Source organism: Mesoplodon bidens (assembly GCF_964165515.1).
Source record: "Mesoplodon bidens genome assembly, chromosome: 2".
NCBI lineage: Eukaryota > Metazoa > Chordata > Mammalia > Artiodactyla > Ziphiidae > Mesoplodon > Mesoplodon bidens.
The window spans coordinates 182,648,580-182,662,503 of record NC_138177.1 but is presented as its reverse complement, the minus strand read 5'-3'; the positions used below and the strand labels follow the sequence as shown (position 1 = coordinate 182,662,503).

The 13,924-nt window shown below is 59.5% G+C and overlaps 1 protein-coding gene across 1 annotated transcript in view; it reads right to left on the bottom strand.

The window, feature by feature from the left end:
• The window catches only part of ACOT7 (acyl-CoA thioesterase 7), a gene marked incomplete at its 5' end in the record, with an annotated part of 92,147 nt that overhangs the window by 61,419 nt on the left and 16,804 nt on the right, over window positions 1-13,924 (bottom strand). Inside the window, 3 exons of the mRNA XM_081225407.1 lie at window positions 1,224-1,315; window positions 5,463-5,619; window positions 12,354-12,471. Of these exons, the coding sequence (XP_081081533.1) occupies window positions 1,224-1,315; window positions 5,463-5,619; window positions 12,354-12,471 (367 nt within the window). The remainder of the gene's footprint in view (window positions 1-1,223; window positions 1,316-5,462; window positions 5,620-12,353; window positions 12,472-13,924) is intronic.

Below are 13,924 nucleotides of genomic sequence, written 5' to 3'. Positions count from 1 at the left end.
TGCTCCCAAGATGCTTTTTTAAAGTCTAGACTAAACGGCAGCTGGAGCCCAGCAGCTGGTCGCCCCCCAGGAAACACTCCGCCGGAGCCTGGACTGCGTCCACGGAGGCCAGGCAGGGTCCCAGGTCAGACGTGAGCTGGCACAGGGAGAGGGCAGGGAACGCCCCTGGGCTGACGTCTGCAGCAGCACACGGAGCAAGCCCCCCATCGCCCCAAGTGACCCAGGCCCTCAGGAAGCTGCGCAGCGGGGAGACAGGGTGGGAAGGGCTTGCGGTGGCGGGGAGGGGACAGGGGACAGGGACCGTTCCTCCGTGTGCTCTATTCCAGGGGTCCCCAACCCCCATTAGGAGCCAGGCCACGCAGCAGGAGGTGAGCGGCGGGTGAGCGAGCGAAGCTTCATCTGCCGCCCCCATCACTCTCATTATCGCCTGAGCCATCCATCCACCCCCGCTTCCACGGAAAAACTGTCTACCACGAAAACGGTCCCTGGTGCCAAAAAGGCTGGGGACCTTTTACTGCTCTATACAGCTCCTAACTGTCTGGTTCCCAGTTTTATGATTCTTAAAAGTTTCTTCTACAGACATCTCGACCACAGAAAAATGCTCCCTGAGGGCAAACCCTGCTAAGCCAGGCCCCGGCCCTCTGAGAACGGCCCTCCCTCACAGGGGTTAGAGCACAGCACCAGGCCTCCGGGGGAGCCGCCCAGGCCTGTCCTCGGGACATCCAGGGCCAGGGGAGCCACACGAGGAGGAGTGGGGTGCCGTTAGGGAAGGAGCTAAATCCCTCTATCAGCCCAATGTGCCCCCTCCAAACGTCTGCCCACTGAGCCTGCCTGCAGCGGGGCCCCCCGGAGTGAACATGGCCAAGTCTCTTCACCCAGAGATGCCTCTGTCCACAGCAAAACCAAAATGAGAGGAACCAAGGCAGGAAGCAGACCCGGCAGGGGGAGAGAGCGGGGCTGAAGCAGAGACGTCCCAGCCTGTGCCCCCAGGACTGGACGCCCGGCAAAGCCCCGTCACCCGCCTTCCCTCCGGCCAGGCTCCTCCAGGAGGGGTGTCTGCGGGGCCCAGGCCAGCCCCCACTGGCATTCCCAGCATGAAGGATCCCAGGAGGGACGCCCCTTCCCATTGCGCCTCCTGCTGTGGCCCAGCCCCGCCCGATGCTGCTCTCCTAGGACCCGGGCCCCTGCCGCCCACCCAGGAGAAGTGGGAGGGGCCTCCTTACCACCACTGGAGGCACCTCCAGGACCTTGTCCACGTTCTTCAGCGACAGGGGCACGTACCACAGGGTGGCCTTATTGGTCAGCTTTTTGGTACCTTCAGAGAAGACAAACACGTGAGTGATGGCTGGGAGCCGGCAGGGCACCAGGCACAGGGCAGGCAGGGCCGATGCCACCTCTGGCCCCCACCCCCACTGCCTCTTCAGCCGCGAGGTGCACGTGTGGGCACAGACCGGGGAGAGGCGTGGCCCCCAGCCTGGGGAACCCCAATGCCAGCATGCTGCCCCCACCCTGAGGCTGCTGGAAAGACTGCAGGTCATGCGGTCTAAGCCTGGGCGGCCTGGGCCTGTCAGCTTTCTAGCACTTTCTAACTTGGAAGGCCTACACCTGGAGGGCACCGACTCCAGGCAGGCCTCCCGGGAGCCTCCGGAGTGAGAGGGAGGGAAGGGCTGTGGGGAGGGGCAGACTGGCCACCAAGAAGAGCTCCGGCTGGACAGGAAGCAGCTCATGGACCTGAGGTGGAGGGGCAGTGGAGGCAGAGCCCACCCAGGCAGCGGGGCCACAGCCCAGAGCACAGCCGTGGGGTCGGCTCATCACAGCTCCAGCCCCCCGCGGCCCCTCCCTTCCCCAGGGCCACCTCCTTCCAGGTGGGAGGCATCACACCAGACACTTTTGCTGCTGGTGACTCAGCGCTCCAATGAAGAAGCTTCCATATGGGGGCTGAGAGCAGGCAGTGGGCTGCTGGCTTTTGCTCTGGGCTGAAGGACAGGAAACAGAACCTTCTTTGGGGCGCTGAGCCCAGCCTCAGGACAGAGTGGTGCCGTCAGGGCGGGAGGCCTGTCTGGGCTGAAAACCATGGGCCAGAAGAGCCTGGAGATCACTTGGTCCACGACCCTCACTTGTACAGGAGGAGCTTGAAGCCCAGAGAGGTCAAGGGGATTGCCTAGGCTCACACAGCAACTCGACGCCATTCTGAGTACAGACCCAGACCTCCCAGGTCCCAGTAATTTCAGAGAAGCGTTTGCAAGGATGCCTTTTAGGGCTTCCCTGGTGGCACAGTGTTTGAGAGTCTGCCTGCCGATGCAGGGGACACGGGTTTGTGCCCCGGTCCGGGAAGATCCCACGTGCCACGGAGCAGCTGGGCCCGTGAGCCATGGCCGCTGAGCCTGTGCGTCCGGAGCCTGTGCTCCGCAACGGGAGAGGCCACAACAGTGAGAGGCCCGCGTACCGCAAAAAAAAAAAAAAGGATGCCTTTTAAAAGTTGCCTCTTCGACATGGACGATTCCCAATGTAGCGGCGAACAGGAGAACTGCAGGACAGAGAGAGGAAGTGCAGAAGCAAGGAGCAGCCCGGGGGCGGGGGGCTCGCCCTAAAGTCCCCCTCAGTGACTCACTTCCCACCAGTTCCTTCTGACCTGCCTTCCCAAGGCGAACCTGGGGCTTCAATTTCCTCCCCTTAAACGTAGCCCCAAGGACCAAGCCAAGCCCTGGCGGGTCAATTAGAAAGAGGGTGAGGCCCCTGGCGCCCAGGCCCGCTCCTCATGCCAGGATGTCCGCCGCTCCACCCGGGCTCCCCGGCACCACCAGGACCACAGGCAAATAACACGGAAAAATATCTTCACTGCACTTTGACTGAGAGTGAATCTGACAACCTGCTTTGGGGAATAAAGATTTCCTGTTTGACTCAGCTAGAGCCAGCCTGACAAGCTGGTTTCCATGGAAACCCCAAGTGGCCCTCCTCCAGACCCAAATGAACACCGTGGAGCAAATGAGGCAAAACACTCTAATTGTACTTTATCATTTAATAAAACCATCAAAAGACAAGTGCAGCACTAAAAACATCTATTCTGAAATCTTGAGAGCTCCCAGCTATTTTCTGGAGTGATTCGCAGCAATCACGTCCCAGTTAGCTTAATATTTTGACAGTTGCCGGAGATGAATGAGCAAAGGTTTGCGGGTTGTCTGCCTGGGAGCATGCTCGCCCGGCTGCCTCACGACAGGCGGCAAGGCCCCGAGCGAGGGGGATGCACAGAACGGGGGCCCTGCCCCCTGGGGTCTCGAAACACGGAGACGGCACACGAACAGCTTCAGGGTTCAGCCTGGTCGCCTGTTTGTCCGCCCAGCCCAGTCTCCCCACCTATCCGAGTCCACCCGCCCACCTGGCCCGTGTTCACAGAGCACCTGCTGGGCAGCCCTGCCCCGGGCGCTAGGACTGCCCTGGACCAGGCGGCCACATGGCCTGCCCTCGTAGGGCTCCCATCCTCGTGGACACGCGGGCAGAGATGCATCAAGACAGGAAGGCCTCGAGACACGGGGTCCCAGAGTAAAAGAGACTCACACAGATCCAAACATGGAAAGATGGAGAGAGTTTGAGAGATGCACAGACATGGTGCTGAGACCCGGAGAGGGGCACCCGGATGTGAGAGTAAGGGAGGGGACGCCCGGCCCTTCAGCAGGGGCTCCAGGGCAAGGCAGGCAAGGTGACTGAGACGTGTAGAGAAGGCACAGCCCCAGGGCTCCAGGTCTCACCGTCCCCATCCTGTGATCGGCCCTGGGGTCTTCCCGGGGCCTCGGGCCCCACCCCCACCCCCACCCCGGCTCGAAAAGCTTGGCAGTGCTGGGCGGCGCCCCCCTGCTCTGAGCTCGGTCCCTCTCACGTGCACAGTGCCCGCCCCGCTGTCCCGGAAGCCCATGCTCCTCAGTCACTTCTCTCTTTCTCGGGGCAGCTCAGGCTCTGCGTGTCCATCCTTCAGGGTCAGGGCGGCTGGGGACACTGGCGGGTGCAGAGCATCCTGACTGCAGGGCGGGGGCTGTCATCTCGCCACCACAGCTCTGGGCAAGCACTGCCTGCCTCCTGCCCGCTCCTGCCCCCAGAGGGGGGACCCCGCAGAAAGTGGGCGGGGCCCGTCCTTGTAGACGAGGCCCTCTGCCCGCTTCCCCGCAGCGCAGAGGCCCCCATCTTCCTGACTCATCCACTCCTTCGTTCATTCACTCATCAGTGACCGAGTCCGCGGCTGTCGTGAGCCAGCGGGAAAGCACGGCCATTTCCCCTCTTGTGTCAGGAGCAGGGAGGCTCAACCCCCAGCACAGCCCAGGAGAGCAGGGCTGGGTCACGTGGAAGGGGGAGGCGGGGAGGGGCCCGCACCGCACTGGGCCTCCTCCCGGCGGGCTGCCAGCCCCAATGTGGTAAGTCAGGGCCAGAGGACCCCATTCTGTGCCACAGCCCGAGACCAGCAACCAAGGTCCCTTCGATGCCAGAGCTGCCTGCCAAAGACCGGGCTCAGGCCACAGATGCAGGACATGGGGCACAAGCCCATTGACCACTCCCCACCCCCAATCCCAGGCCGTGGCTCGGCTAAATCGTTCACTGTGCAGTGGCTGGGCCTGCTGCGGTCACCGCAATGCTCCAAATGAATAACTGAGCTCCTGGCCCGTGTCGCGGAGAAGCCTGGAGCCCCTTAAAGATCTCTGAGCACAGCGCTCTGCAGGCAGCCACGGCCGAGGAGAGGGCATCGGGAGGAGGCACAAGGACCCAGGCAGCTCCTTCCTCTAGAACGAGCACGGAGTCTCCTCTGGGTGGGACAGCAGGTGGCCTGGGACGAGGCAGTGGGCAGTGAGGGGCCCGAGGGGCCTGCCTGCCTCATCAGCACCTCCGTTATAAAAAGCAGCGACTGTGAACCGAAGCCACACTCCCCTGCAGTGCCCAGTGGGAGGGTGAGAAGGGGTTTCCATGGTTACCACTCTGAAGAAGAGAATATTCAGATCAAAGCAGAGTCAAAGGTTCGCCCAGGGAGCTCCAGCCTAGGCCTGGCTTGCGGGGCCCAGGGGAGCACAGCAGAAGCCAGGGCAGCGTCTCCCAGGGGCAGCAGCTCCACCGTGCAGGGAAGGGCGAGGTGGGGGCTGGGGAGACGGCAGGGGGGCCGGAGGGCGGCATGTGCCCTCCCAGCCCGCTCCCACCCTCTGCCCAGACCCGCTGGCCGCCAGGCCCCTTCCTGCCCAGGAAGGCAGGGGGGCCGTACCCTGGGCTCGTTGCCTAACTCGTCTGCGCCCCCGTTTCCCCGTCTGCGAACGAAGCGAGGACGGCAGAAGTCCCTGCTCACAGGTGGAGGTGGAAATGCAGGGAGGTCACCCACAGACAGTGTTAGGACCACCCAGGGGCAGTCAGCCCTCAACGGACGTGGGCTGCGGCTGCTGCCGTCACCGCTGTTCCCAACCCCGCTCGCGGGCTCAGCGAGAGGAAGTCACCTGTGAGGATGTTTTCGGACATCACGTGGACCTGGACCTCCACCGAATGCTTGGAGGTGTAGGTGATCTCCGCGCTGACGTGGGCCACCTCGCCGATGCACATGGGCGACAGGAAGTCCGTGCGCTCCACCTGGGCCAGGGCGGCCACGCAGCACTCCTGCAAAGACCAGAGGCGGGTCAGCCTCCCACGAGGCCCCACCCTGGACACGCTGCCCCAAAACGGCCCTTGGTTTTTTCCCCACTGTTAAAAGTAACTCAAGTTATTGCCACCACACACTCCTACATGCAAAACCAGGAGATGAAGCACTGCCCGAGGGCAACACGGCAAAGCAGTTGATACAGGCGATTCTGAGTGGTGGGGTTCCAAGCGGCCTGTTTCTTTTTTCTGACGTTTCTACAAAAGATACGTATTACTTGTATAATGAAACGTGAAAAAAGGCATACATACTTATTATAGAAAATTTGGGAAGTACAGAAAAGGAGGCAGAGGAGGGAAGATCCCTCCTCCAATCCAGAGATAACCATGGTTTCTATTTTGGGATCTTTCTTTCCAGGCTTTTTGCCCCAAGAACAGGGGTTTTACTGGTTCACTTGTTTGGCTGTCTGGCTCCTTGTTTTGCAGTGTTAGTCACAGATAGTTGTCACTTACAGTCATGTATAGTTGTCATATATAGTCTTACGTAGCTGTTCAAGCACTAAATATACACTTTCACAATCTGCTTTTTTCACTCAACAGGAGGAAAAATAATCTGCCCATGTTGTGACAAGCTCTTAGAAATCACAGTTCTTCTTTTTAAATGTTATTTATCCTTCAAATAGGCAACCCATTCTCATGACTCAAAATTCAAAAGGAACAAAAGGGTATATGTCCCCGGCCACCCAGGACCCCTTGGTAACTGGATGGACGCAGCCAGGCAGCACGTGCACGTGGGGTCCAGCGGGATCCACCTGGGAGCTCACGCTCTATGAAAGTGAGGGACTTGCTTCCTCATTTCTTTTCTTGACACTTTCTACGACTGCCACTTCACGATACTCCATCGCAAAGATGTTTCTTAACGGCCAAATAAAACATTCTTCTGTTGTTAGATTTGTATCAACCTCAGTTGTCTCTTATTATAAATAACCCTGTGATGAGGGTCCTTTTAGTTAAGTCGTTTTCAGTCTTGGGGATTGTTTCCAGGGCGGAAGGGACAAACATTTCGGTACGTGCTCCCAAAGTGCTTCTCGGCAGGGCAGAGTGCTTGACGTGGCCCCAGCACTCCCGCACCAGCACTGAACATCAGGTTTTTTTTTTTACGTTTAGTTTTTATTGAGGTAACATTGGTCTATATCATTGTGTAAGTTTCCTGTGTAACATTATATTTCTACTGTATACCCTACAGCGTGCTCACCACCAAAAGTATAGTTTCCATCCATCACCAGTCGATTCCTTTACCCATTTTGCCCCTGGGCCACTCCCCCACCCACCCCTTCCCCTCTGCTAACCACTGCCTTGTTCTATCTATGCGTTTTCGGTTTGTTCGTTTATTTTTTGTCTTTTATATTCTACCTATGAACAAAATCATCAGGTATTTGTTTTTCTCCATCTGACTTATTTCACTTATAGCATCATTCCCTCAAGGACCACCCATGTTGTCACAAATGGCAAGATTTCATCTTTTTTTTTTTTTTTTTTTACCTCTGAGTAACATTCCATTGTGTGTTTGTGTACGCGTGTATACCATAATTTATCTATCCACTCATCCATCAATGGACCCTTAGGTTGTTCCATGTCTTGGCTGCTGTAAATAATGCTGCCATGAACACAGGGGTGCAGATACCACTACGTATTAGTGTTTTCATTTTCTCTGGATACATACTCAGAAGTGGAATAGCTGGATCACATGGCAACTCTATTTTTAGTTTTTGAGAAACCTCCAGGCTGGTCTCCACAGTGGCCACACCAGTTTACATTCTCGCAACAGTGCATGAGGACCCCTTTTTCTCCACATCTTCACCAACACTGGTTATCTGCTGTCTTTTTGATAACAGTCATTCTGGCAGGTGTGAGGGGATATCTCATTGTGGTTCTGATCTGCACTTCCCGGATGATTAGTGATGCTGAGCATCTTTTCATGTGCCTGTTGACCATCTGTATGTCTTCTTTGGAAAAATGTCTATTCAGTTCCTCTGCCCATTTTTTAATCGGCTTGTTTATTTTTTGTTGTCGAGTTGTATGAATTCTTCATATATTATGGAATCAGCTTCCTTTTCATCCACGCTAACCGAACGACACAAGAGACAATCTTATCTAATTATCCACAGGACCGTGGATCTTCACTGCCAAACACAGCACCCGGCACTTTTTGGACTTTCTACCAGAAACCAATCAGGGTTTTTAGGACACTGGACAGCATGGGTACCCCTGGGCTGGGTGGGGAGCAGGGAGCAGGTGGGCCCACTCTCGAGGGCCTGTCGGCGCCGTGCCAGCGCTGGGCTTCACTTTTCCAGCTGGTCCTCACAGCACCCCTTCTGCAGGGGTTGGAGATATTAAGCTTGTAGGTGACAGTCAGTTCAAGCTCTGGCATGTCTGCACTCTTCCCACCGGCCACCTGCCACCACCTGTGGCACCAACGCACAGCTCTCCCACCTGCGCGAGAACTCACCTGACACCTGGCAAACATGCAAATTCCCTGACCCGCCCCAAACCCGCAGAACCTGCCTCTTTGGAGGGACGCCTGGGGACCTCCATCTTCACCCCTTCCCCCGAGATCCTCAGACACATGGGGGTCCTCTGATGGTTTCTGTTCCTATAAATGTCCTGGAATCAGCTCTCAACGCAGCAGAGCACGAGCTGAGCAGGCAAGCGCAGCTTGTGGCGCCCCCCCTGTCCCCCCTCTGACTTGCCGGGGCCCTGTCCCCCCACCCCCGCCCCACACAGACGGGTCACCCCTGAAGCTAAAACAACGCGAGGGAATTGCTGGGCGTCACCCCAAGTACATTTGTGTGGCTACAGCGCCACCCACTGGCAGAAAGCTGGAAAGGCAAGTGCGAAGGGAGGGGGGCAAGAATGCGGGTCCAGCCTCTGGGCCACTTCTGCAACTATCCAAGCTCCGCCTGCAAGACCCAAAACGAAATAAAGCAGCTGTCTTTGTTGAAGGGTGGCTAAACTACGGAGTGGATATGTCCGCACACAGGTAACCCTCCTATACGTTAATATTTTAAATGGAAATGCAGCTCATTTCTTGTGCCTTTAAACATCTGAGCCTTAGATGGACCCCAGCCTTTTTAAAGCTACAGAGGCATTCCTTCACTTGTGGTGGCATCTATGGAGCCAGGCCCTGCACTCGGTGCCTGCCCCTGGCCTGGGGTCTGGTTGGGGGATGGATGACAGATAAGCACGTGGCCGGTGCTCCGAAGAGGGCAGTGTGAGGTGTGGGGTGTGGGAAGTGGGGTGCAGGTGCCGATGTGGGAGGGGCAGCTGCAGGTGAGGAGCTGAGACCTGGATGCTGAGGTGTCAGGCAGGAGAAGGTGTGGGGTGCGGACACCCCAGGCAGAGGGGAGGGCAGGGCGACCCCGGGGGAGCTGGAGGCTGCTGCTGAATCCATGTCCAGCTGGGTGTGGACGGCACAGGCTGGGACCCAGGCAGCTCCAACTTGACTGAGAGCTGCCATTTCCCGAGACCTAGCGGGCCACCCCAGGCACTCCATAAAGACCTGTGTGACCCAGAAATTCAAAACACAGGATGACAAATGTTTATTCAGTGTGAGCGTCTCCGAGCTGTAGGTGTCTGTGGCTCCCAGCGGCTCAGACACACCCGTAAGTCCCTGCTTCGGGGCGTAAACTAGGAGGAGCCGCCCCGACCCGGGAAGCAGCCGTGAGGGTTTTGATCAGCATCTAGCCCAAGAAGCACCCTCTGCCATGCTCCCGAAGGCAGCCTGAGTTGCACTAGCCCATTGGGCACAGATGCCTGGAAAACCACGGGCCTGGGCTCCTGAGGGGCCACGGGGCTTTGAGCCGGGACAGCAGCTTCAGAAGCAGAGCCAGAGAAAACAGGTCTGCGCCCTGGACTCAAATTCCAGCTCTGGTACTAGCTCTTGACCTGGTCTCTCTGCAAAATACAGATAATAAATGGTACCAGTGACTGCCGCCAGGATCCAAGCGGACGCTGTGTGGAGAGGAGGGGTGGGCTGCCCTGCTCTCAAAGAAACGTAGGGATCAAGGTCCAGAAAGGGTTAACTCCTACTGCTCTTGTTATTTGAGCGGAACCTGCCCCCTCACCCACCCAGGCCCTCTCGGCCGATGCCCACTCAGAGGATGCAGCTCTGTGACCTTTGGGAGCCACATGACTTTTCTAGGCCTCCGCTTCCCCACCTGCGAAGTGGGGTTAAGGAGATTCCCCAGGTAAGGAAGGTCAAGCACGCAGTGCGGCCACTGGTGCATCGTAAGCGTGCATTGAACAGAAGCTCTCCGCAGACAACTACTCCAGACACACAGCTAACGGGAGCCCACTGCGTTCCAGACCTTGGCCTAGATGCTAAGGGAATCCAGCAGGGAAGTGACGGGCAAAAGTCCTTGCCCTGGTGGGGCTTACATTCTAGTGGGGGAAGCAGCCCAGAGCTCAATGAGCAAAACGCTGTGTGCCAGGAGGGACAGGGCTGTGGACAAGAGCTGGGAGCAGTGAGGGAGCCAGTTGTCGGGGACGTGGAGATCGAATTTACAGGAAGGAAGGGGGAGCCACATGGGTCTCTGGGGGAAGAGTGGTCCAGGCAGGGGAAAGGGCCAGTGCAAAGGCCCTGGGGCAGGAATGCTGGTGTGGCCCAGGGGCGTGACGAGGGCAAGGAGTAGGAGCCGTGCCCTGACCTCACACAGGACGGGCTTCTCTGGCTGCTGTTGGAGAGCAGACCAGGGGCAGGGAGGCCTGCTAGGAAGCTGTCTGGGCAGGAAGCGACAGTGGCTCGGCCCAGATGGCGGTGGGGCTGGTGTGCAGTGTTCGGACCTGGAACTATCCACAAGGTGAAGCCGGTAGGACTGGGTGCCAGGGTCCACAGGCGGGAGGAAGAGGGGGGCAGCGGAGGCTCCAGAGGTCATTAACTGAGCAGAGGGAGGCCGTGGGAGAAGCAGCCTGGGAGCGGGCCCCGAGTGTGTTTCGGGGCCCATCCAGGTCGAGGGCTGATTAAGCATCCAGAGGGAGCCAGCCAAGAGGCACCAGCTGGACAGAGGACCTCGGGGCTGTGTCATGGTACTAAAGCCACAGGCTGGATGAGACTACCAAGGGAATGTGGATGGCAGTGCCCCCGGCCCACCCACCCAGAGCCCCAGCAGAGCCATTCAGAGGCCAGCCTCAGCCCCCTGGAGCTGCCTGGGGCTCACGCCCCCTTCCTGAGCCTGCGATTCCAGATCGCTATCTTGGGGCCACCAGCCCAGAGGCATCTCCCAGCCAACAGGTCAGACCTGCACCCCAGGCTCACTCTGGGGAAGGAGTGAGGATGAACAGGGATTCAAAGCACAGGTTCAAGACCCAGACCAACCACCCGCTTCCCCATGTGGCCTCGGGCAAGTATCCAAGCTCTCTGGACCTCAGCTTCCTCATCTGTGCAGTGGGGATCATACAATAACCACCTCGACCCCTAAGGGGTGTCGTGAGGACGACACAAGCTAAATGCTACAGAGCTTTGCAAAACCCTAGGTGGTCACTGAACCCTGGCTGTTACCAGGGCATTGTCACCCACTTGGCCTCCCTCCCTCCCCAGTCCTGGGGCTCTTCCTTCCCAGCGTCCAGCCTCTCTTGCCAGGCCTGGCTGGGACCCTCACCGTCTCCCTCTCGGAGGGTCTACCAGGGGCCCAGCCCCCACCCCAGCCCCGGCCCCTCGGGCTCAGGCCTGTTCTCACAGCCACCAGAGGGCGCTCTCTGAACGTGCCCGGGTTTGCCCCGGAACTTCAAGGGAGAACTCTCAGCAGGCGAGAGAGCCCCTTCCTCACATGGAGGGCCCCCAGCCCAACCCACTCCCACTCCTCCCCAGGCGGAGGCCCCTAGGCCCACGTCCACCCACACACACGCACCCCGGCTCGGTTCATTCTACACACATACACACGTGCAGTGCTGCACACCCACGCGCACGCGCACACAGTCTGCGCGGGCGCGGAATCGGCCTCTGGGCCTGGAGGACAATGACACAGCCAAGTGGCTAGCCGAGGCCCCCAGGTGCCCAAGGCTTCAGGCTTCCTTGGAGTCGCTTCTGTGCCTGCCTGGTGCCGAGCTGGCAGTTGGGGCACAAGACTGACTCCTTCCCCCAGCACCCGAGGGGGGCTTCAGAGAGAACGGCAGGCCCCGCAGGGCTGGGGGCTGGGCAGGAGACGACGGGCTGAATGCCCCGCAGCTGCCCTGAAGCCTAAAGCCACCAGCCTGGCCCCGTCTGGGTGGCGGGAGGAGAGCCGGCACCATCACAGGAGTCTGCGCTGGCCTGTGCAGCCCGGAAGCCACCAAGGGGAGAGCCCAGACTTGCCTGTGGACCCAGGGTCAGTGGAGCAGGGGAGGGGTCCGGGTCCAGGCGGTGTGACACCCAGGATTAACTGCCACCCGTGCAGGCTCTGGGGGGGGGCCGGGCCCCCGGGGGCTCAGGAAGCCGACTCCCCCGGAACACAGAGGGAGGGCTGGAAAGGTGGCTCTGTCAGCTGGCAGCTCTCAGCTGAGTTCCTGGAGGTCCCCGCCCCTCCTCACTGAGCCCCAAACCAACTTCCAACCCAAGGGGTCCCCAGTCCAGGGCCGGAGCTTCCCAAAACCCCCGAGGCCCGGGGACCGGGGCGGGGAAGGCTCCAGGCCTGGCCTCCACCCTAGCGCAGACAGGGGTGCGGCACCGCCAGAGGGGACGCTAGGCCCCCAGGGCCCGGGCTCTTCCATGGGACGCTCACCCCGTTCTGGCTGTTGCAGTGCCGGGTGCTGATGATGGCCCCTGCCTCCTCGATCATCTTCAGGATGGTCCCTCCGTGGACGTTGCCGGCCACGTTGGCGTCATCTGGCCGCATGATCCTGGGGGGAGGGGAGAAGCAGCCGGGTGAGCCTCGGGAAGGACGTCACTCGTGAATAGCAGCAACCCCGGGGAGGGGCAGGAGGTCCTCCAAAGGGCCCGGTGGCTCCCAGAGAAGGAAAAAGAACTTCCCGCGTGTTTGCTCAGCGTGGGTGCTGATCTGACAGCCAGACAGGGGGCTGCAGGGTCGTGTTTCCACGTGTTTCCACCTTCCTGCCCTAGGGCCGCAGGTACCCGGCCTGGCAGGTACCAGGAAGGGCGGGTGGCGGGGGCTCTCCTCAAAGGCCGTGAGCGTGGCAGCAAGGCGACCCGGCTGTGAGGTGCCCAGCGCACCTGCCCCTCCTGGTTTCCAGGACTGCCAACGACCAGCAGAGCTGAATGAGCACAAGGACACAGGCTCTGACCCCTTGGAAAATGGACAAATTCCCAGGACCACCCCCTCCATCAGGAGTCCCAGGGGAGCTGGCCTCGTGCGGCCACAGATGTTCTGAGAACCGGAAACAAGTCGCAGCATCCAGACCCATCAGCAGGTGCACGCCCGCTCGCCACCTGCCCCTGGGCTCTGAGAGGGTGCCAGAGGGGCCCGATTCCCTGGGATCGAGAGCTGGGAGCTCCCCAAGGTCAGGAAGGACTGAAATGCCACCCCATTTCCCCAAGAAGAAAAACCCTGTCCTTGCCGTGGGCAGTGGGGAAGCCCCGTGAAATCCTCGGACTCCCAACAAGCCAGCCTAGTGCTCCTACCTTGGGCAACCCCAGAGAGGCTGGTACTTTCCCAAACTCCAGTCTGGCTGATGAAATCTGCCTGCACCAGCCTCAGGCCCAGAGACGGGTACCAGGCAGTGAGCGAGTATGCGGTTCCTAAGTGCCCAGCATCCCTGGGCCCACCCAGCCTGTTCCAACCCACTGGCTTACGCGGCCCCCAAGGCCGGACCCCCCACTCTGGGCCACGGAGCTCCACTGCCCTCCAGGTCTAGCTCCTTTCAGGCAGACTCAGAGATCGTTCCTGGCTCCCACTCTTACTAGCTGGGTGACCTGAGCAAAGCTGCCCAAACCCTCACTTCTCCGCTTCCTTGTCTGTAAAAGAGGAACAACAGCACCGCACTTGATGGTGGGGAAGACTGAATCACTCGAGACAACGCAGATAACAAGCTCCACGGCTGTGCCTGGCACACGGTCAGACATAAACGTTCACCAGCACTTCCCTCTTCTCTAAGTGTCAGCCAACTGACCGCAGGAAGGCTGGAGGCTCCAAGAAAGCGCCGTAGCTGCCGTTTTCTGGAGCAAATGAGCACCGACATCCTGGGGTGACTGACAGCTGTCTGTACCTGTCGCCTATCCCCAGATGTCACCCCTTCATCCTGGGGTGCGGGCATTCAGGCCCCCTGCTTCTCGCCTGCATCACTGGCTCAGGGGCAGCCGCGACGGTCACCAAGCAGTGACCAGGGGAACCCCCAG